Below are 23900 nucleotides of genomic sequence, written 5' to 3' on the forward strand. Positions count from 1 at the left end.
AGGTCCAGGATGGAACCACCCCCATGGAGGTCTTTGATTCTTTTACCCTCAGGACTTAAGTCACTGGGGAAATTCACTAGAGTGAATTTGAGTGAACGCTAACCTGTTAGACTTATATCCCATTCTAACAGGTTTTTCCTTTACTTTAGCAGACACAGAGGGAGGTAGTATGGAAATGCCTTTGCCAACCACGGAAGCAAAGGACCTTCCCCCGAAGTAAATACTGTTGATTTTTTTGACCAACTTCAGGACGTAGATTCTGCCCCCAAATTCAGGCTTTATAGCAATAGGTGGATGATTATAACTATGAACCCTCTGGCTCCTGACCCTCCAGATTCAGACCTTCAGTGACCACACAGAATGGGCTGCAGGACACAGGTATCTGCGGAGCAACGTGGAGCAAGGGCCTCACCCTCGGGTGGGCCTCTGAAGAGGGGTCCACCACGCAGGTGCTGGCATGTCTAGAAAAAGCAGAGGTTTGTTGTTCTTGTGAGAGAAGTTACCCACTGCATTTTGATAAAGGTGGGGACAAAAATTTCACCGCAGGGCAGACCTCCTTTATTCTAGAGACTCTGTTGTGTAGATGATAGAGGGGAAGTAGTACAGGCCGTAAGGTGGGGATGTAGCTCGTATGTGAGGGATGGATGGTAAGTAGATGACATGGTGGAGACAGCTGGGTTGACGTCATAGGACAGTACCTTGAGCGAGTCTGATGACAAGGAGTGGGACGTGGCATCACCACCAATGTGAGTGGGGGACAGAGTGCGGGCAGATTGTGACAGGTGTGAGGCTACTCCTCGACACCCCTTATTATGTAACTTGGGTCAAGTGGGGAGGGTGTTGGAGGTGGGTCGTTCTTCACACGGAGGTCAGACTTCTTGGGAGGGACGGGCCAAGACTTCAAATGCTGTTCTCCAAGACACAACATGAAGGCAGACTCGTGGGGACCCGGATGAACAAGATCAAAGCCTGGAGGGGCAGGAGCACAGAGGGGCTGGGGACATAACAATTCCCCAGGGGAAGGGGGCATCTAGGCAGGATTGCAGGACCCAACCTGAGAGTTCCAGAGGGGTCTGCTTTGGGCACGGCCAGAGAGGGTGTGTTTGGGAACCGGTGGGCAGGCAGGGGGCAGAGCCCACTGTGGAACTCCATCACAGTGGAGCCAGGAGGGCTGTCTGGACCTGTCTTGAAAGCTCACCGTGGGTGTCAAGGAGAGCATTTGGAAGGGATCTGAACCCCCTCGGCAAGGGATGGCTTAGGACAGCTTCCTGCTGAGGAGCAGGTACAGCATCAGTGATTAACAAGATAAGCCCCCGATTTGTGTAATATGAATGTTCTCCAGGTGGCTGTGGTCCCATCCGGTTCTCAGAGTCTCTTATTCCAAGTGGAGGAGGGAATAACTGAAAAAGAAAAAAAGTGTGATTTTTAAAGTTATGTATGTACATGGCTTCTTGAAGAGAAAAAGACCAGCACTTTAAAATACCAACTAAACTGGACGGATGATTTCGTGCTGATCCATGCTGTTTTCATTCTGTGACCCCAGACTTCCCTCAGCCCTCCAGCTGTGATTCCTAGCTGTGAGTATTGTCCCCAAGCCAGGAAAATCAGAGAAGAGGTCGGCCACATTCCTGGCTTTGATACTTCAAAGGCAAGGTCTGGGGCTAGGAGAGAAAGGGGAGCACAGTCCCTGCTGTCTGTCTGGGGCTGTGACTCTCAAATTGTGGTTCCTCACCAGTCTGACCTGGTTAGAAGTGGAAATTCTCAGACCTCACCCCAGACCTCCAGAATTGGAGTTTCTTGGGGGCAGAGCCCAGAAACCTATATTTTAACACCCTACAGGTGATTCTGCTGCACGTGGAAGTTTGAGAACCACCAGCTGAGGGGCTCCCCAGGCCTCAATGTGCAGCAGTGGAGGAAGGACAGGCCAGGGGCTTCCTGGGCGGAGGGGCCTGGGGCTGCAGCCTCGCAGAGCTCCCAGGGAGCAGGCCTGGGGAAGGCAGACGGCGCCCCCAGCTAGGGGCCCCAGCCCAGGACAAACTGAGCTGAGACCTGGAGGTTGACCAGAGATCCAGGAATCACAGGCACCTCAGCAGATGCCAGCAGGGAGGGCTGAGTAGGCAGGAGAGGAGACCCTCACGGTGCTGCCAGCCTGAGACAGAGGACCGCCCCGCCCAAATGAAGCCCCGATGCTGCTGCCACACTGCCATCCCCACGGCAGTCTGCAGCCAGGTTTGGCTCCTGGCCTCTGAAGTCTCACTATTTAGTGGTTTCAACAGACAAAAAGCTACTGTCAAGAGAGCAGCTTGACCACGTGCTGAAACCTTTCCCTTCTATGTAACACCTGTGTAGAAAATATTGTTAAAGCAAAGTAATCCATTCATAGCTAAGACTGGAGTCAAAAAAGAGAAACTCCTTGGACTTGAAATGGTAAATCTTTTCTTTAAAAAGAAAAGGAAAGGAAAGAAAATGCACAGGAGAAGCAGGAGAGGCTGTAGCCATTTGGAGGCTGAGGCCCAGGTCTGATGTTGGCTGCACAGTGTTGCCTCCAGCTCGCTGTCTGCCTGCAGGGAGTAGTTTACAACTCAGAACACACTGGGGAGAATTCTCTCATGGAAGGTCAGTGCAGAACCAGAAATTAGCGTATACCTGAGGAAATTTTATACCATGAATGTCAGACAATACAATTAATGAAAGAACCAAGGGAACAGTGATAATAGAGCATCTGAAAAGGACTTTAAAATACATATACCTCAGAGAAATAAAGAAGGAATTGTTACAAGAACAATTTCAATACTTGGAAATAAAAAAAAGTAATTACCAAAATTAACAATTCAATACATGGGCTGAATATACAAGGTGTGAAACAGAAATTGCCAAGAGTGATGTGTGTGCATGCATGCACGTTCATCTCTCTCACACACACACACACACACAAAGAGTGAAACTTCAGCACATCAAGGATAAAGAAAAAAGAGACAAGTGGGACTTCCATGGCGGTCCAGTGGTTAAGACTCCGTGCTTCCACTGCAGGGGGCATGGCTTTGATCCCTGGTTGGGGAACTAAGATCCCACATGCTGTGCTACCAAAAAAATAAGTAAAATAAAATAAAATAAAAAAGAAAGAAAGAAAGAAAAAGAAAAACAGGACAAGCTGCCAGAGAAAACAGATACATCACAAATTACTTATACATAAATAAAAATTAGACTACGTCGGATTTCTTGTTAGCAGCCTTTGGTACACAAAGATAATGAATAAGAGCTTTAATGTGCTGAAGGAAAATACCTGTGTAATTTAAGCACTGAATTCCATACCCAGGAAAATTATCTTTTGAGAGAGAGAATGGAACAAAGAAATTTTCAGACACACTTAGAGAATTTTCCACCTTTGCAGAAAGAATTACTAAAGGATAATATAAGGAGAAAAGTGAATCCAGGAGGAAGTAATAAAATGCCAGAAACATTAATGAAGATAAGTCAATAAAACACTTTAGTAGGGACTTCCTTGGTGGTGCAGTGGTTAAGAATCCACCTGCCAATGCAGGGAACACGGGTTTGAGCCCTAGTCCGCGAAGATCCCACATGCTGTAGAGCAACTAAGCTCACGAGCCACAACTACTGAAGCCCGCACACCTAGAGCCCGTGCTCCGCAACAAGAGAAGCCACCACAGTGAGAAGCCCGCACACTGCAACCAAGAGTAACCCCTGCTCACCGCAACCATAGAAAGCCCGCGCGCAGGAACGAAGACCCAACTCAGCCAAAAATAAATAAATTTATAAAGAAAAAAAACTTTGGTAAATTTAAATAAGCTTTGATTTGGTGGAGTTGGGAGAGTGTCTCTGAACAGCAAGCTGGGAGTAAAATCCTCTGGGAGAGGAACAACAGAACCTCTTCTGGCTACTTGAAGTAGAAAAGGAATCTATTAAATGACATAGGATAAATCGCAGAAACTGCAGGTGGGCCAGAGGCTCGTGCTTGAGGCTATATGGCAGAAGCAGTGCACAGACAACACTGCAGGACCCCACACAGGAGAATTCCTGTGATGCCTGTTGCCACCTCTGTTAGTCACGGGCATGTCAGCTCTCTGTATTTCAAGCTGGATGTCTACCACTACTGCGGCTGCAAGGGGTTTCATGGTGCTTACTTCTTGAGCTCCCTTCCTTGAATAAAATCTTATGGGGTCTGACTGATCACACGCATGTGCCCTGGATGCAAGGGAGGCTGAGAATGTGAGTTTCTGGTTTCTGCCTTGGGGAGACATGAGCTCAAAAGATAAGAAGTTCCTCCAAACTTAGGAACTTAGGAAAGGTGTTAAGAAGATGCTGAGTAGCCCCTCCCAAAAGATGAAAATGTTCTGCTATGGGCGGGAAAATAAAGTTTAAAAAGAAAAACATTTATCATTTATTCAATGATAAAATACATTTATACAACGATTATATATCTGTTAGGAAGTTGATGACCCACTCAAACTGGGTAATTTGAAAAGAGTTTATCAACACTAATTATTTGAAAGGAAAATAAACCTTTTGCAATTATGATAAGAAAGATCAACATTAGGGACAAAAAGGGATGAAAGATTATGACTATATACACAAGATACTTTTAAAAATCATAATACGTAAGAGATGCATTGCCGGTATTAAGAGGATGGAGTTCAGATTTATTTGCCTCCTCCTATTATAAATCACCCTGAAAAAGTAAAACGTCAGGAAACAGAAATATGAAATCTATTTCAAGTAAAGGAGACTTCTCTGATCCTCAGCCACAGTATGGGAAAATACATAAACGTGTGTGTGTATGTGTGTGTGTCTGTGTGTGTGCACACGTACTTTTCCAACTGAAAATTATTTTCAAATTGGACACAAAGAAAAAAAAACAAATTTCGTTATATTCTGCTTGTCAAAGACACATGCTCAAAATGCTTGAATACACTATATATAAAATAGGTAAACAACAAGGTCCTACTGTATAGCACAGGGAACTATATTCAATACCTTGTAATAACCTAAAATGAAAAAGAATATATATGTATAACTGAATCACTTTGCTGTACGTCTGAAACTAACACAATATTGTAAATCAACTATACTTCAATAATAAGCAAACAAAAAACCAAACTGCTTGGAAACAAAAAAATTGATAGTAAAAGGACTGACCAAGCAAAGACTAACTAAATGAAAACAAGTGTAACTATATTAATATCAAAATAGACTTTAATGAAAGAGTAATAGAGAGAGAGTTTATCATAAGTACTACAAATTAAGTTGGCTGGTAAAACATTATTTCTGAGTGTGTCTGTGAGGGTGTTTCTGGAAGAGCTTAATATTTGCATTGGTGAACTGAGGAAAGAAGATGACCCTCCCCAGTGTGGGTGGGCATTATCAAATCCATTGAGGGCCCAAATGGAACAAAAAGGTGGAGGGAGGAAAAATTCACTCTCTCTGCTTCAGCTGAGACATCCATCTTCTCCTGCCCTCGGATATCCACACTCCTGGTTCTTGAACTTTTACACTCAGATTGGGACTTATAACACTAGCCTCCCAATTCTCAGGCCTTTGGACTTAGGCTGAATTATACCAGTCTTTCCTGGTTCTCCACCTTGCAGACAGAATATCTTGGTACTTCTTGGCCTCCATAACCATGTATATACATATATATATATATATATATGTATATATATATGGGTTCTGGAGAACCCTAATTAATTCACTCATCCATGATTTAAAAAACATCTTAGCAAGCAAAGTATAAAGCATAAGTTCCTCAACTTGATAAAAAAATTTACAAAAAAATTTACCACTAACATCATACTTAATGGTTAGAAACTCAAAGCTTTCCTGCTAAGATCAGGAAGGAGACAAGGATGTCCCCTCTCACCACTTCTTTTAAACATTGTATTGGAAATTCTAATTATGCAATTATACAAGAAAAGGAAATAAAAGGTATACGGATTGGGAGGGAAGAAATACAACTGTCTTTGTTCACAGATGATATAATCATCTATGTAGAAAATCCAAAAGAATTGACCAAAAAACCCTCCTGGAACTACTAAATGATTATAGCAAGGCTGCCGTACACAAGGTTAATATTCAAAAGTCAATTGCTTTACTATAGCAGCAATAAACAAGTAGAATTTGAAAATAAAAACACATTAACATTTACATTAGCACCTCCCAAAATGAAATACATAGGTATAAATCTAGCATAATATGTACAAGATGGGTATGAAGAAAACTACAAAACTCTAGTGAAAGAAATCAAAGATGACCTAAATAAACAGAGAGATATTCCATATTCATGGATAGGAAAAAATATTGTCAAGATGTCAGTTCTTCCCAACTTAATCTATACATTCAATACAATCCCAATCAAAATTCAAGAAAGTTATTTTGTGGAAATCAACAAAGGGATTTTAAAGTTTATATGCTGAGGCAAAAGACTCAGAATAGAGAACTCAATATTGAAGGAGAACAAAATCAGAGGACTGACACTACCTGACTTTAAGACTTACTATAAAACTATAGTACTCAAGACAGTGTGATATTGGTGAAAGAACAGACAAATCAATGAAACAGAATAGAAAGCCTAGAAATAGACCCACATAAAGACAGTCAACTGATTTTTGACAAAAGAGGAAAGGCAATACAATGGAGCAAAGATAATCTTTTCAACAAAGGATGCTGGAACAACTGGACATTTACATGCAAAAAAATTAATCTAGACACAGATTCTGTACCCTTCACAAAAATTAACTCAAAATAGACTATAGACCTAAATGTAAAACGTAAAACTATAAAATTCCTAGAAGAGGACACCTAGGTGACACTGGTCATGGTGGTGATTTTTAAAATACAACACCAAAGGCATGATCCATGGGGAAAAAAAAAAAAAGCACTGATAAGCTGAAGAAAGAATTGATAAGTTTGACTTTATGAAAATTAAAAACGTCTGCTCTGTGAAAGAGAATGTCAAGAAAATGAAAAGACAAGCCACAGACTGAAATATTAGCAAAAGACAAAAAGGATAAACATAAAGGATTGTTGTTCAAAATATACAAAGGACATTTAAAACTCAACAACGACAAAAACTCAATTTAAAAATGGGAAAAAGGCATGACTGGTCCCTCACCAAAGAACATATATACATATATATATATATATATATATATATATATATATATACACACACACAGATGGGAAATTAGCATATGAAAAGATGCTCCACATCCTATGTCCTCAGGGCAATGCAAATTAAAACAGCAAGACATCACTACACACCTATTAAAATGGCCAACATCCAGAACACGGACAACACCAAATACTGGCAAGGATGTAGAGTAATAGGAACTCTCTTTCGTTGCTGTTGGGAATGCAAAATGGTGCAGCCACTTTGGAAGACAGTTTGGTAATTTCTTACAAAATGAAACAAATCTTTGATATTTACCCAAATGAGCTGAAAAATATGTCCACACAAAACAACTGCACACTGTGTTTACAGTAGTTTTACTTATAATTGCCAAAAAGTGGAAGCAACCAAGGTGTCCTTCAGTAGGTGAATGGATAAACTGTGGTACATCCAAATGATGGAATATTACTCAGCACTAAAAAGAAATGAGCTCTCAAGTGAAATGAAGCCCATCTAAGAAGGCTAAATACTACATAATTCCAATTATATGACATTTTGGAAAAGGCAGAACTATGGAGACAGTAGAAAGATCAGTGGTTGCTGGGAAAGGTGAATATAGAGAGAACAGAGGATTTGTGGGGTAACAAAACTATTCTGTATAATATGTAATGATGGATACATGTCATTTTATATTTGCCAAAACCCAGAGAATGTATAACACCAAGAGTGAACCCTAAGGTAAACTATGAATGTTGGATGATAATGATGTCAGTCTAAGTTCATCAACTGTAAAAAATGTACCATGCTTGTGTGGGTGTTGATAGTGGGGAAGGCTATATATGCATTTGTGGGGTAGGGGTTATATGGGAACTCTGTGCTTTCTGCTCAATATTGCTGTGAACTTAAAGCTGCTCTAAAAAATAATAAAGACTATTTAAAAGGAAAAAACATAAATGTTCTACACAGAAGAGTCAATTGGATATGTCAACAATTTCTAATATATAAACTCTAAATTATAATTTTGATGAAAACTTAGGCAAGCATGTATTTTAAAATATTATCATACTGAAAAAAATTGAATTTTTCAGAAAAATACAGTAATGAGGTCTTGCAGATAGATATGGCTAAGGCATTTATTAAAATATCTGAATAAGTATTGTAATAAGAGTAATTAGTTTGCTTATTTTGTTTTTAATGTTTGTAAAAGCCATATAAAGGTTTTTAAATTACGTAGATGTAGTGGATAAATATTTTAGTTTTCAGAAATAACTTTTCAGTGAAAATAGTTTTTTCTTAACTAAAAAAAACCCCCCACTATTATAATAGATTCAACTTGTTACTCAATAATAATTTCTTTGAAAATGTCATTGAAAAGGTTTTTTTTGTTTCTCTGCTCTGCCAACCAGAGTTACCCTGACCTAAGTGTTTTTTCCATAGTTCTGGTTCCTGTTTGCTTGTTTACATCTGGACAGACTGATCTCTCATGACTCTCACTGAAAAGTGGAAAAGAACATTCCCAGAAGCCTCTAGAAACCTTTATTCACGCTCTTTGTGCAGATACAGATCACACACTGTGAACCCCTCACTGGAAGGGTGATGGAATGTAAGTCCAACTTCGGGACTTTACCTGAGGCCTTATCTGTGTGTGGAGAGGGACTAAGCACTGGTATCTAACAAAGTCAGGATTCTATTAGGGAGAAAATGGTGAATAGAGGCTAGGAGGCTATCAATAGAATCTACTACACGTCATATTTTGCAAACATTGCTACCAAATTTTATTCTGCTTATGAGATAATTTTATTGTCAATTTATGAATTAAATTCACAAAGTGAACTTTATAAAACAGATTACATATTGTCATTCAGCTCAATGTTTGTTATTTCCCTGAAACTCCCTCTTTGACCCATGGGTTATTTAGAAGCATGTTGCTTAATTTACAAGTTTTTGGAGATTTTCCTGTTATCGGTTATCGATTTCTAGTTTGATTCAGTTATGATCGCAAAGCATATTTTACATGGTCTTTTTATTTTTTATTTCATTTTTTTGGCCACGCCACATGGCTTGTGGGATCTTAGTTCCCTGACCAGAGATTGAACCCCGGTCCCTTGCAGTGGAAGCGCAGAGTCCTAACCACTGGATCACCAGGGAATTCCCTGGTCTTACTTGTTTTAAATGTTAATGCTACTTACATTTAATGTAATTATTGATATGTTAGGATGTAAGTCTGTCATTTTATTGTTTTTTCCTCTTTCCCCTTATCTGTCTTCAAGTGGGTTATTTGGACATTCTTCAATATTCCATTCTGAATTATCTATATTTATGAGTATATCTCTTTGTTTAATATTTTCAGTAGTAACTCTAGGGATTGCAATATACATATGACATTTATTACAGTCTACTAGTATTAGCATTTATCTCTTCAGGTGGAATGTTGAAACTTAACCACCATTTAAGTCCCTTTATCCCCGTCCCCCCATGATACAGTTATCTTAAATATTACCTCTACAAGCATTGAGAATGTCAGATAATGCTATAATTTTTTATTGTAACTTCTAAACGACAAGTATAACTAGATGTTATACCTGTCTTCCATAACCACAAGCTCAACGTGCGCACACTACTCATCACTCAACATCTAATCATCCATGAATTTAAGACCAACCACTTTCCCATACATTGTGCATTCCATACATACATCTGTGATCCCTGAAATTCATCTGATACTTGTTTCTCTTTGGGAGTCCGACCAAAAACCTGATATGCCTCTAACTAAGCACAATCTCTGAGATCTATATTCCTTTCCCTTTCCTTTTCTTTTCAACTCATTCATGTTGTTTTATAAGTACATTTAGTTCACGAAGTAGTTTTCCCAACTGGACCATAAATTTCATGGCAGTGGGTTTCTATTCATTTTGTATATTCTTCTAGGACCTGCTGTGGTATCCTAGTACTTGACAGATAACTACAAATGCCCTGCCCTTTCCATGTTTACTGATTTTAAAAAAAATTCATCTATCTATTGCATCCACTAGATCAGGCACCAAATCTTCCACAGAACTTCTTGTTCATACATCTAGTACTAGCACCCAAAATACTGGCCCATAAGGAACTTGAGCTGCTCCAGAAGAGCAAAAATTCTGAGGTAAAAACTCCTTAACCTTAAACAGTTTGCTCTAAAAAACTCTCTGTAACATCCTTAGAAATCACTTTGTCTCAGATATGTAGCCATGCACAGCTGTCAGGTGTCCTCTGTGCATCCATTCTTACACACACACACAGTACTCAATTACCCCGTTTTAGAACAGGAATAATTTATTTCTATGAATATGATTTTAATAATATTCCATAAGTACTTAGTAATCAAAGTTTTCTCCAAATCAGGAAAAAAACCAAAGTAATTAGCAAATATTTTATGTGTGTGTGTATATATATATATATATACACACATATAATTTTTAAAAATCTCTTTCTGTGATTAGATTTAACTTTTAAGTGATGGAAGCAGTGAAGAACTCAATGCCAAAGCACATTTTGATAAGGCTTTTTCAGGGCAATTAATTTAATTTCTTGAGAATAGAAGTCACACTTGCTCCAGTTCCACAAGGACTCCACCACAGTCTTTAGGATGGAGAAAAATCACTGGTTTTCCGTGTGCTCCTATTTTGGCCTCTTCACTTAGAATACGAATCTTCTTGTCTTTCAAATCCATCACAGCTGCATTTATATTATCCACCTTGAGAAAAGGAAATAAATAAGAACACATTTGAGATCATAAAAATACCAAATTATAATACCGTAAGGCTTAGAAGAAACTGCGAGCTCTCTGCCTTTGGGCAGAACCATTCTTAAACCAGCACAGAAATAAGCTTAATACTTCTAGAGAAGGAGAAGTTGCTAAATTTTCCTAGGTAAGCAAGCACAATGCTTAAGAACTTTCACCATTAGTAAACATTTCTTACAACCTAAATAATGTATGCTACACTTCATAGCATGTTCGTCTAGCAGTATTGTTGACGATACTGCATAAATTGTTTTTCCTAAGAGCCTTGGGTTCTTCATTTATAAGAGGGACATGAGGCCTGCCATATAAATGGCCAAGAGATTAAAATAACAGATAAGAAGCTTTGAGCACAGTTTATAGAAGGTACTCAGCAAATATGAGTGCTTCCCTGATCTCCAAACCTCTCACCTGACAAACTGTCTGGTTATTACTTTTGAGATTAGAACTTCATATACATGAAAATCACTATTAAACTGTCACCAAAATGTTTTTCTCCATTCTAAAAAAATGCAAACATTTATAATTTTGCAAGTCTTTTCTAAAACATTTCTATTTTCTTCATCCTTATTAGCAGTCTAGGAAAGGAGCAAATCTGTTTCTAAATACCTGATGGAAGAGTAATTCTCCTCTGTCTTGGAAAATCATCCTCCTAGACTTGGAGCCCAGTAAGTGGATAGAAAGGGATAGTAAGAATCCCTGTATTCCTAGCCAGTCATACATCACCCTGGAGTTTAATGATCTAATAGCATTACAAACAATAATAAAAAAAAATCCAGAGAGAATAACACCCATGTACCCAAATATAGATTTAACAAATGTTCATATTTATACAATCTTACTTTCAAAGAGCCCAGGATTACATACTGGATTCTAAAACTGGTCAAACCACTGATAAGGATACTAAATGTTACTATAAATAAACTATAATTTCTTCAGAGTACATTCTACTTGTACATTCCTGACAATGTTTCTTTTTAAACCTGATAGCTATTTCAAAGTCATGCCCAGACTATGATGGTCATTTCATGCTATTTTGAAATAGCTGGTCTAGTCTCATCTTTCTCAGAACAGTAGGATTCCTGATAGCTTCCCTTTTTGTATCTGCATATAATGAATTTCATTCTACTGAATTTGACTTCTTTTTCCATTTTCCCAAAGTTAGTCTAAATTCAGTCTTTCCATTTAAAGATAATTTAAAAATTATATAGTACATGAAAATTTAAACATACAGGTAGAGCTAAGAACCCCTTGACTACCACTAATAATACTTCCTGCTCCAGAGGTAACTACTGTCCTCAGTTTGATGTATGCTCTTCCAAATCTTAAAATATATTTATAATCCTTACATATGTATGAAGTAGTAAAGAATCTGGTTTTGTCTACGAGGGATCTGGCCTTGACTTCTGGGAGATAATTTTTGTAACCTTGATAGGAGTGTCTTTGCCCTTGACTTGTGGGAGATAACCTATATAACCTGATAGGAGAGTCTCTGTTTAGGGTAGAAGCTGACCAATCTGGATCTTAAAGTAGAGCTGGCCATCATAGTCTTAGGGTAGGGGCTGGCCATGCCAGAAACCATGTGATTTAAGGTAGGAGCTACGGGTCACACGATATCAGCTGATCTGGAGACTGAGCTGAACCATGTGGGCAATCAATCTATCGACAATGCCTAAGTAGTAAAGCCCCAAGAAAAATTCAACATTTCAGTTTGTGTGAGCTTCCCTGGTTGGCAATACTCAAGGCATACTGTCACACATCAATGCCAGAACGGTCACGTGTCCTGAGGAAAATGGCAGCTTTGCATTTAGAGCCCTCCCAGACGCTGCCCTCTGTGTTTCTTCCTTTGGCTGTTTTGGTCTGTATCATTTCTCTGTAATAAACCATAAGAATGAGCGTAATAGCTTTTGGGGAGCTCTGTGAGCATTTCTAGGGTGTTATTGAGCATGAGGGTGGTTTTGGAAAACCCTAAGTTTGCAGATGATACCGAGTAAGGGCGGTCTTCTGGAGGACCGTGTGTCCTCTAAACTTGATAGCTGGCTCTGAACTTTGCAGTCTGACTAACTAACATGTATATCAATTAAAGTTTATATATATACACACACACACATACACACACACACACACACACACATACATTGTGTGTGTGTGTACAGGGGTACATGATGCTTTCTGTATGCATTATTTGTATTTGCTTTTTTATGTAATATATCTTAGCAATTTTTTCATGTTAGTACATATAGGTCAACAACTTTTAACCTACTACATAGTGTCCTAACTAATTACTTTATAGAAATACGAAAGGTGACCTAATCATTCCCCTACTAATAAACATTTAGGTTATAAGAAGGGAAATCTGGACTCTTCTTAATGGTTAGATGGTAACTTGTCCTTCTCTAGTGTTGCCTATTGAACAAAAGAGTTTGGTGACAGTTCATGGACAAGATTCCACTGGCATTTGAAGGCATATGCACATAGCAGGGACTGGTGAAGATAGATAAAAATATGTTAAAGCAATATTAAAAGATATGGAAGACAGATTCAGATATTCTAACAAAACTGAGCTAAAGAAAGAGAGACCAGATGGAGTGACAACAGCAATATTTGAATAGATAACTGATAATTTTCCATAACTGAAGAAAGACTTGAGTCCTCAAATTAAAAGTGCACCTGAGAATAAAGCAGGATAAATAAAGACAAACCAATACCTATACATATAATAGAGAAACTGAATAACATCAGTGATACAGAGAATATCTGAAGAGCTCTCAGGGAAAAACAACAACTCCCTACAATTGAACTGAACAAATTCTTACTAGGAGGAACAGAGACCAGAAGATACGGGAGTGATGTCAAAGTACTGAGGTAAAATTATGTCAGTCTAGAATTTTAAACTAGCTAAATTATCATTCAAGACCCCTGCTTACACACACACGCACACACACACACACACACAACTAAATGACAACAAAAAGGCTCAAAGGAGATATACCAACCAGCAGCAATTGTGTGCCCATTATTGGGATTTTAATTCAAACACACTATAAAAAGTTATAGAAGAACAAATTTGAATACCTACTAGGTATTTCATGATATTAGAGGATTACCATTAATTTTGTTTTAGGTGCCATTATGGATTTGTATAAATACATAAAAAATGCAATAAACACATACACACAACTAAAATATTTATGGATGAAATTACATAACGTCTAGAAATGTCTTCACATTACCATAAGAAAAGGGAAGTGTGATAATGTGATGGAGGGAGTATATATGGAATAAGATTATCCATGAATTGATAACTGTTGAAATTGGGTTTTGGTACATAAGAGTTCATTATATGACTGTCATTTTTTGTGTTTGAAGTTTTCTGTAAGTTAAAAGAATTAAGGCTAACTACTAAACAAATCGAACTAGAATTTGTAATCTCTAAAATAGCAGAGGAAGAAAGAATTAAAAAAAAAAGTTTCTCAATTCAATAGAAGGCAAAAAGGAAAAAAGAAATAAAAACCAAAAAAAGTTAAAAAGTTCAAGTACATTAGTAGTTATTATAAATGGAGACAGGTTAAATTTATGAATTATAAAATGAGATTATACGAATATAAAAATTTTTAAATATATTTGTTGATTGAGAGAGATATACTTAAACAACAAAAAAAATTTAGCTATATGCTCCTTTTTAGAATATAAATGTCTTCTAGGAATAGACCTAAAGAAAACCACACACACAAGAAAAGAGTAAAGGGATGGATAAAAGATATACCAGGTAAATATTAACCACAAGAAAGTTGATATAGCAACACTAATATCAGATAAAACAGAACTTAAAAGGAAACATACTAACAGAAGTAAAAACATATACAACCTAAAAACAATCGACCAAGATGATAAAACAATCTTGAATCTTCATGTACCTAACAGTATTGCCTTGAAAAATAAAAAACAAACTAAACATGCATACCTCTCAGTAGCTGACACATCAAGCAGATAAAAGGTTATTAAGGATAAAGACAAGTTGTAATAGTTCTTTGAATATTCTGGATATGTCCTTTATCAGATATATGATTTGCAAATATTCTCCCCCATTCTACGAGTTGTCGTTACACAAAGGTTTTTAATTTTGATGAAGCTGAACTTATCAACCTTCTTGTTTATCACGAGCTTTTGGTGTCATATCTAAGAAACCATTGCCTAATCCAAGGTCATGAAAATGTACACCTATGGTTTTTTCTGAGTTTTATAGTTTTAGCTCTTACGTTTAGGTCTTTGATCCATTTTTGGTTAATTTTTATATGGTATTATATAACTTCGGGGGATTTTTTTTGAAATGCTGTCTTAACCCAGTTTTGAGGCCCTGGTAGAGGCTGGTCAGTTCTCATCCTGGAGCAACTGATTAAGCCCGCATGCCAATCACCTCCGTTATCAGGCTCTCATATCCTGGGGCCAGTATGTGCCCACCTTAGTTGCTGCAGAGACAGGTACCAGACAACTGGGTACAGTCCCTATGCCCCAGAGCCCACAGAATTACTCATATTAGCTAATCTACAGGGAACCCATGAAACCTAGCTAACCTCCCTCCACTTGTCCCACTCAGCTACCTTCTACAGCTCCAGTTGCTGTTACCCTGTCCCCAGTACAACCCCACATGCCCTACCTGGCAGCCTTCTCTCTTTTGGAGCTGTAACAAAGAGTTCTGCCTTTCACCTATCCAAGTGTCACTGTGTTGTGTCCAGCTATAAAAAGAATCTTCATATGGTGTGAGGTAAGGGTTCCAATACATTCTTTTGCATGTGGATATCCAGTTGTCCCAAAGCCATTTGTTGAAAAACTATTCTTCCCCCACTGGAGGGTGTTGGTACCCTCACTGCAAATCAAGTATGAGGGTTTATGTCTGACTCTTAATTCTAGAGTAATCCGTTGATCTCTGTTTCTATCCTTATGCTGGTACCACACCATTTTGATTACCTTTGATGGTAGTAAGTTTTAAAGTCAATAAGTGTGAATCCTCCAACTTTGTTTTTCTCTTTCAAGATTGCTTTGACTATTTGGGATCCCTTGCATTTCCATGTGAATTCTACAAGTAGTTTGTCCGTTTCTGCAAAGATGCCAGCTGAGAATCTGATAGCAACTGCACTGAAACCGTAGATTAATTTAGGGAATACTGACATCTTAACAATGCTCAGTCATCTGATCCACGAACACAGAATATCTTTCCATTTATTCAGGCCTTCTTTAATTTCTTTCAACAACGTTTCATAGTCTTCAGAGTACAATTTTGACAGTTTTCTTGTTAAATTTATTCCTTAGTATTTTGTTCTTTTTGATGCTATTGTAAATGAAATTGCTTTAATTTCATTTTCAGATGTGTCTTGTTTTATTAATCCAGATACATAGTATTTGCATTTTAACTACTGTTTAATCCAATGAAACTTAATGTAATACTCATATAGTTAAATTGAAGTCTATCATCTTACTTTTTTTGTCTCATTAATACTGTGTTCCTCCTCTCCTGACCTCTTGTTTAAACATGTATTTTCGTAGTGTTTGATTTTATCTCCTTAATTACATTTTAGTTATCTCTTAATTTTCTTATTGATTGCTCTAGAGTTTACAATGTATATTTTGATCTTATCTGAGTCTACCATTGCATGTATAATATATGAAACTTACAATAGTATACTTCCATTTGCCCAACTCCCATCCTTTATACTACTGTCATAAATTTTACTTCTATGTTATAAACCCTACAATGCATTTAAAAATTTTCAATTGTCAGTTGTCTCATACATAATTTAAGGTAATAAAAAAGTTATTATTTTAACCTACATATTTACCATTTCTGGTGCCCCTCATTTCTTCTAAAGATCTGAGTTTTTACCTAGTATCATTTCCCTTCATCCTGAAGAACTTCTTTGGTATTTCTTGTAGCACAGGTCTGCTGGGCATAATCTTCTCATTTTTGTTTAATTAAAAATGTTTTCAGTTCACTTTCATTTTTAAAGGATATTTTCATCAAGGTTAGAATTCTAGGGTGACAGGGGGTTATGTTATTTTTTAAAAGAGTATTTTTTTTTTTTTGGCCATGCCGCGTGGCTTGCAGGATCTTAGTTCCCCGACCAGGGATCGAACCCATGCCCTTGGCAGTGAAAGCACAGAATCCTTACCACTGGACCGCCAGGGAAGTCCCAAAGACTACTTTTTTCAAGCAGTTTTAAGTTCACAGCAGAATTGAGAAGTAGAGAGTTCCCACACAGTCCCTGCCCCAAGAGCATGCACAGCCTCCATCATTATCAGCATCCCCCACCAGATGGTACATTTGCTACAACTGATGAACCTACACTGACACAGCGTTATCACCCAAGGTGCACAGTCTACCTTAGGGATCACTATTGGTGTTGTACATTCTACGGGTTTGGACAAATGTATAATGACATGTATCCATTATTTTGGTATCATACAGAGTACTTTCACGGCCCTAAAAATCCTCTCTGCTCTGCCTAGTCATCATTTCTCCCCACCCTCACAACCCCTGATCTTTTCACTGTCTCCATAGTTTTGCCTTTTCCAGAATGCCATATAGTTGGAATCATACAATATACAGTCTTTACAGATTGGCTTTTTTCACTCAGTAATACATGCATTTAAGATCCCTCCATGTCCTTTCATGGCTTGATAGCTCATTTCTCTTTAGTGCTAAAAATATTCCACTGTCTGGGTGTACCAGCTTATTTATCCACTCACCTACTGAAGGATCAGAGCAGCCCAAAGTCTAGGACTAATTTTTCCTCACAACTAATGCAAAGCTCTTCTGAATACTCTACCCAATGTCTCATGAATTACAAGGTCTCTCCACTATGGTTGGTAAGAACATGGCTTTTTCAACCTCTGTGTAAGGATTGTCCCGTCTAATCCTTTCAAGGAGTTCTATTCCCAGCTTCAGGCAGCATCCTCACACGCATGCACTGTTCACTATTCAGATGAAGAGCTGAGAGGCATTGCTGACCTCTGGAGAATACTCTCCATGCAGCTCTCTCTTTCCAGTCCTTTATACGGCAAACTCAGACCACCACGGCCTCCCCATCCTTTCTGCTCCCACCTCCTCAACGCAGGGAGGCTGCTGAACTTCACTTGGATCCTCCCTTCCTGCACTGCAGCCTGGAAACACTCTCTCCAGCCAGTAAGCTGGGAAATTGTAGGGTTACCTTGGTTGTTTTCTTTCTCTGAGAAATGTGTTGTGCTGCCAGATGTCCAATGCCAAAAATTGTTATTTCATATATTTTGTCTAAATTTTTTTCTTTGAGGCTAAAGGATAAATCTGGTCTCTGTTACACCATCTTGGCTGGATTTATTGACCGAATTCTAAATTGGCAGTTTCTTTTCAGTACCTAAAAAAATGTCACTACATATTGTGTCATTTCATAACTTCTGTTGTCTTGTTTTTCTCTGACTGCTTTTAAGATTTTCTTTTTATCTTTGCTTTTCAACATGACTGTGGGGCGCTCAGGTGGTATCATTTGTATTTGCCCTGCTCCGGGTTGTGGAGCTTGAATCTGTGGGTTGATGTCTTACCTCTGATTGCTAATGTCCTTGTCGACTATTTCTTCAATGATTGCTTCTGTTCTATTTTCTCTCTTCTCTCTTTCTGGGGCTCCAAGTATACTCTGCTAAAACTTTTGACCATGTTCTACATCTCTCTTATGCTCTATTCTGTTTTTTTGTTCCTTCTGTATTTTTTCCTCTTGATTTTAGACTCTGGCCTCTGGAACCTGAGGACAAATTCCTATTGTTTTAAGCCACCAAGTTTGTGGTAACTTATTACGGCAGCCCTAGGAAATTAATACAATCACTATATATCCATACGGAAATTGAACAGTTAAGTAAAGGGATGGCACATGGTAGGAGCCAAGTTTCTCCCTATTGGAATGAGGGGTTATAGACAAGCAAGGGAGAAGGCTAGAGTGGTCCATGTGGTAATGGATTAAGGTCAGAGACATCAGTATGAACTCATGAGTTCATGAGCATGTCAAACAGACATCTTATGAGGTATGGTTGAATACAGGCATGCTTACAGATATATGTATATATACAGCATACACACACATAGGTCATTGCTCTGTTAGCTGAGAAGGCCTAGAAGCAATGACACCCCAGTAGCAACAAGCACATCTTGAGCCCAGATCTTGGTTTCTAATACCATTCTCTAGTGAAAGAAGCCAGGGCTTCTTGGGGAGATGGCCAGTTCAAGATTAGCAGAGGGAACACAGATGATGTATCTGGAGCATCTTGCAGTGCCAGAAAATAAGGAAGCATGGGAGGAAAAATAAAAAAGATAGGGTATGTCAAAGGGACACAGGAGTCAACCAAAATGCCCTACTGGCAAAGCTGGAACAATTTGAGCAACAAAATAAAGTAGTATTGGATTATAGTCTAAAGTATAAGATAAATATGTATAGCTCATTACTAATATAAAATAAATGACTGAATAACTAAGTGATTGAAGAATAAATGACTGAATAAATAAATGGGGGAAAACAGAGAAATCTTCCATACAGAAAAATTCCAAATAATTTACGGACTGATCAAGGAGCATAACTCTCCATTCCTTCAGTGTTGGCTTCACACTGTGACTTCCTCCTAAAGATTATAATACGGAGAAAAAGAAAAAAAATCGTATCTTTACAGTGGAGAAACATGATGACACTTCTTCAGCCGGGAGCTCGAGGCCGACATCAGCAGTGATAAGTCATGTGGACAGTATGTACCCCTGACATGATGTAATGCGAATGGCGCTTTACCTTTGTGGTCTTCCTCCCCAAAATCAATAACCCTAGTCTAATCATGAGAAAAACATCAGACAAATCTCAACTGAGGGACACTCTATAAAAAAAACCAACCAGTAATCCTCAAACATACCTAGGCCATCCAGAACAAGTAATGTCTGAGAAAACGTCACAGGCACGAGGAGCCTAAAAAGACATGATAACTAAACGTAATGTGGTACTTGGATGGGATCCTGGAACAGAAAAAGGACACTGGAGGACACTGGGTAAAAACTAAGAAAATCTGAATGAAGTATACATTTTAGTTACTAATAATGTATCGATTTGACTCATTAATTGTGACAAATGTACTGCACTAGTAAGATGTTAATAATATATTTTTTAAAAAGAACCTAAAGAGATTAACAACATTTGTAATAAGTGGACCTTGTTTGGGTCCTGATTAGAACACATCAACTATAAGGACATTCGTGAATCAATCTAGTAAATGTGATTTATAACTGTGTATATGATGGTGACAAAAGATGTATTTTTGTCAATTTTGATCAATATGATAACGTCATTGTGGTTATTTATTTTTTAGAGACACAAACTACATAAAGGTAAAATGACCTGTGAATTACTTTTAAACAGTTTAACAAAGGAAGAAACAAAGTGTGACAAGATCTTGAAAACTGTTGAATCTGGGTGATGGGAATATGGGAGTTCACTACATTTTTTTCTACTTCTTGTATGTTTGAAATTTTTCATAATAGAATCATGACTGTTTTCACAGTGCCCTTTTGATAACTTCTACTCTACATATGATCATGGATATTTTCATTATAGAACATTCTACTCAATTATAAATATCCACATTTCTGATATTGCATCTTATATACATATATTTTTTTGGCTGCATTGGGTCTTCATTGCTGCGCGTGGGCTTTCTCTAGTTACGGCGAACGGGGGCTACTCTTTGTTGCAGTGCACGGGCTTCTCATTGTGGTGGCTTCTTTTGTTGTGGAGCATGAGCTCTAGGCATGCACGGGCTTCAGTAGTTGCAGCACATGGGCTCAGTAGTTGTGGCTCGTGGGCTCTAGAGCGCAGGCTCAGTAGTTGTGGTGCATGGGCTTAATTGCTCTGTGGCATGTGGGATCTTCCCGGACCAGGGATCGAACCCGTGTCCCCTGCATTGTCAGGCAATTCTTAACCACTGTGCCACCAGGGAAGTCCCCTGATATCGCATCTTAATTTTTAGTATACTGCTTCTTCAGTATCCCTTAGTCCAAGAAATACTTCTAAGATTTAATAACTTAGATTTTTGGGGAAAATGCCTAATTGACATTGTACTAGCATTTATTTCTATTTCTGTTACTATTTCTATCATTGACTTTGATTTTAAAGATCTTGTATCATGTCCATCCTTCTGTTTAGAGTACTGCCATAAAATTAACAATTTTCTAAGAGTGCTCCTAATGTGCTGTTTGGCAATAATAAAAAGAATGAAATAAAAACGTTTTAATTTTTCTGAATTGAAAGTAGATGCATTATCTACTCTAAGGGTATAAAGAATGCTTAGAAAAAATGCAAAGTAATTTGATTTGGGAAATTAAGTCTGTCCCCCTAAGTAATAAAAATAACATAGTCAATAATAACGCATCTAAAAAACTCTGCTTTTATAGTCCTTTGTACAATTACAATTGTGTATCATATAGCTCTGTAAGACCTTAAATGTCATTGGTGAATATCCGGGCTATTCATTTCAACTTCTTATCAGTTTTGGGGGGTATGGTAGGGTGGGGACAGGCAGCAGGGGGTATTGTATCTGTGTCTGGGAATTTATTTTGATTTTCTCCTGTAATTTGGAAATTAAGAGTGACAGTACTCCACATAAAAAAATGTTTGGATTGTCACAATCAGAATTCAGAACCTTCAGGTAAATCTTACACTCTCTTTGGTCCTCAGCTGCCTCATCTGAAACTGGCAATGCAATCTTGTTGGTTGAAAAACAAGAAGTTGGACTAAATAACATCTTTTTAAAAACCTTAAGGTATGTAATTCACAGTGACCAAAATTTATGAACAAGAATAATGTGCTACTTTTAATGGTGCATATTTTGATTAATCTTAAAAATATAGGCTTTTTATTTTTATATAAAATTATAATAGTGCTTATTGATACCAATAATGAATGAATTTAATCTTCAAATTGATATAAATCCATGGAAGTTAAAATTAAAAGTCTGAATAAAACATGTGTTTCAACTGTCTTTTCCCAAAAAACAAAAAAACTAAGTGAATTATGCAAACCTGACACTGTTCTCACTTTGTATCGTGTTCAGAAGGTTTCTGTGTAGTCCTGGGGATTATTGCAGAAGGGCACACATTAGCTTCCATACTTGCTATGTGGTCTGGTGGTGGCTATATAGAAAGTTTCCCAAATGCTGCTCTGAAATTTTCACCAGTTGATAATAAAACATTAAAAAAACTAAATATCTTAATTGACAGAACTCTTTTATTCCAAGAGGATTTCTCCTTTTTCTTCTCCTCTGTTTTTTCTTGGTAATAAAATGCCCTTTCTTTTCCAAAATGATGTTAGCAAGAGACAGAATTTAAAAAATTTTTCCTTATTAAATAACAGAGAAAGTTAAAAAACCTGATCAAACTGCCCACTTCTTTTGTTCTCTGGAAATGTTATCATTCTACAAAAGTCCCACGTCTGGGAACCCGTGATACACAGATCACTTGTAGAGCTTAGCAATTCCCTAGGGTTTACTGTAAAGCCGAAATGAGAATGGAGTTTTTCAAAAAGTAGAATTTTCTCTCTTCTTCATTGGAGAACAGACATTTCCCAGCACGCAGGAAATAAGTTACCTTGCTAGTCTCTCATCTTAAAGTTTTTTTCATAATCTAACATCCTTTGTGTATTTGTACCACCATCTCCGACACTGGGGAGCTATACCCGCTCACCTGATACACCTCCCCCGTAACCAGTCCTTACCCTGTTGCTGCCCCTCCCTCAGCAACGCTCGCTTCACCCCACGTGTCCTCCCCCTACCCCATCTGATTGCTTCCTCACCCCACCTAAGCTCCCATTCGCTGGGCCTGGCCCCCTGCATCAGGGCCTCCCACCCCACTCCCCGTACTCAAGTCCTCGCCACCTTGCTGGTCCCCCCCTCCTGCACAGAGTGGCTCCAACGTGTGTACACCTTCCTCACCCTGCTCAGGCCCTGACTGCCCATAGCGGCCACCCCATCCGCAAGCCCGCTTGGCTTCACCTCCCCATGAGTCATCGTCTCCCCTGGCATTGACACACTCCACACACAGCTCAGGCCCCGCCTCCCCACGCCAGGTGCCCCCTGCACGTGCATGCACACGCGCACACGTTCTGCTCAGGCTCTCACACTCTATGCTCCCAACATGCTTGGGACCCCACTCCCTGCATCGGGCTGGCCCCCAGCACTGCTGCCCTTCTCACTCTGACGCCCCAAACCTGGCAGCATCCTCTGCTCAGACTCGGACACCCTGAGCTGGAAGCTCCCTATGCGTGGGTACCCTACTCGGCCTCCAGCTTTCCCACAGCAGGCAGCTCTGCTCACGGGGGCCCCTCAACCCACGTGGCCCCGCACCCCGCTCTGGGCTCCCCCGCTCTCCCCAGCAGCGTGCACTAGTGTTTGGCTCTGCTCTACCTAAAGTCTCCAGGATGGCACGAAGGGAGGGGAAGAAGGGGAAGGGGCCACGACTGTTTTTAATAGTATTTATTTTCCCTTTTGTTTTGGCAACTAGAAGGAAATATTTGACAGAACGAGTGGGTACACTAATCTTACCTTGAGTTTTCTCTTGATTCATTTTCCTCTTTGTTCTAACTTGCACTGTTACTTAGGTTTATCCTTCGGTATCTCATAGGTTGTATTTTGGCCAGTCACCTCTAATCCTCTGTGGGAAGTGCAGGGCACACATAAAAACGTGAAGCAGCGGGCCATCCTGAGAGGACCGGGACTTTTTTGGGTAGCTACACATCCCGGCACCTAATGCAGTGAAAGTCACAGTGACTCTGAAAATGCTTAACGACCAGGAACATAACAGACAAAGACAGCAGCCAAACAGAACAGAAGGCACCTTATCCAGGGTCCTGGAGGACCCCCGCTGTGCTGAGTAGTAAGCCTTCAGTTGCTGAATTGTGTGTGTGTGGAGGGGGGAGATGTCTGAGGGGTCTTAGAGAAGGGTCCTTCTGG

General features: G+C 38.9%; 1 protein-coding gene across 2 annotated transcripts in view; it reads right to left on the reverse strand.

Annotated features, from left to right (window-relative positions):
- Positions 1-371: 371 nt before the first annotated feature.
- Positions 372-23900, reverse strand: part of MCEE (methylmalonyl-CoA epimerase) — a 36124-nt gene continuing 12595 nt past the window's right edge. Inside the window, exons 3-4 of one of the 2 annotated variants that reach the window (XM_027089170.1) lie at positions 1199-1400; positions 372-461 (exon numbers count right to left, since the gene is read on the reverse strand). In XM_027089170.1, the coding sequence (XP_026944971.1) occupies positions 409-461; positions 1199-1400 (255 nt within the window). In that variant the 3' untranslated portion in view covers positions 372-408. Of the gene's footprint in view, positions 462-1198; positions 1401-10413; positions 10857-23900 lie in introns of those variants that run through there. The other variant, XM_027089171.1, reaches the window with a different exon arrangement.

This window comes from Aethalodelphis obliquidens, unplaced genomic scaffold (assembly GCF_003676395.1).
Source record: "Aethalodelphis obliquidens isolate GAN/ISIS:26980383/991018 unplaced genomic scaffold, ASM367639v1 scaffold65, whole genome shotgun sequence".
Classification (NCBI taxonomy): Eukaryota; Metazoa; Chordata; class Mammalia; order Artiodactyla; family Delphinidae; genus Aethalodelphis; species Aethalodelphis obliquidens.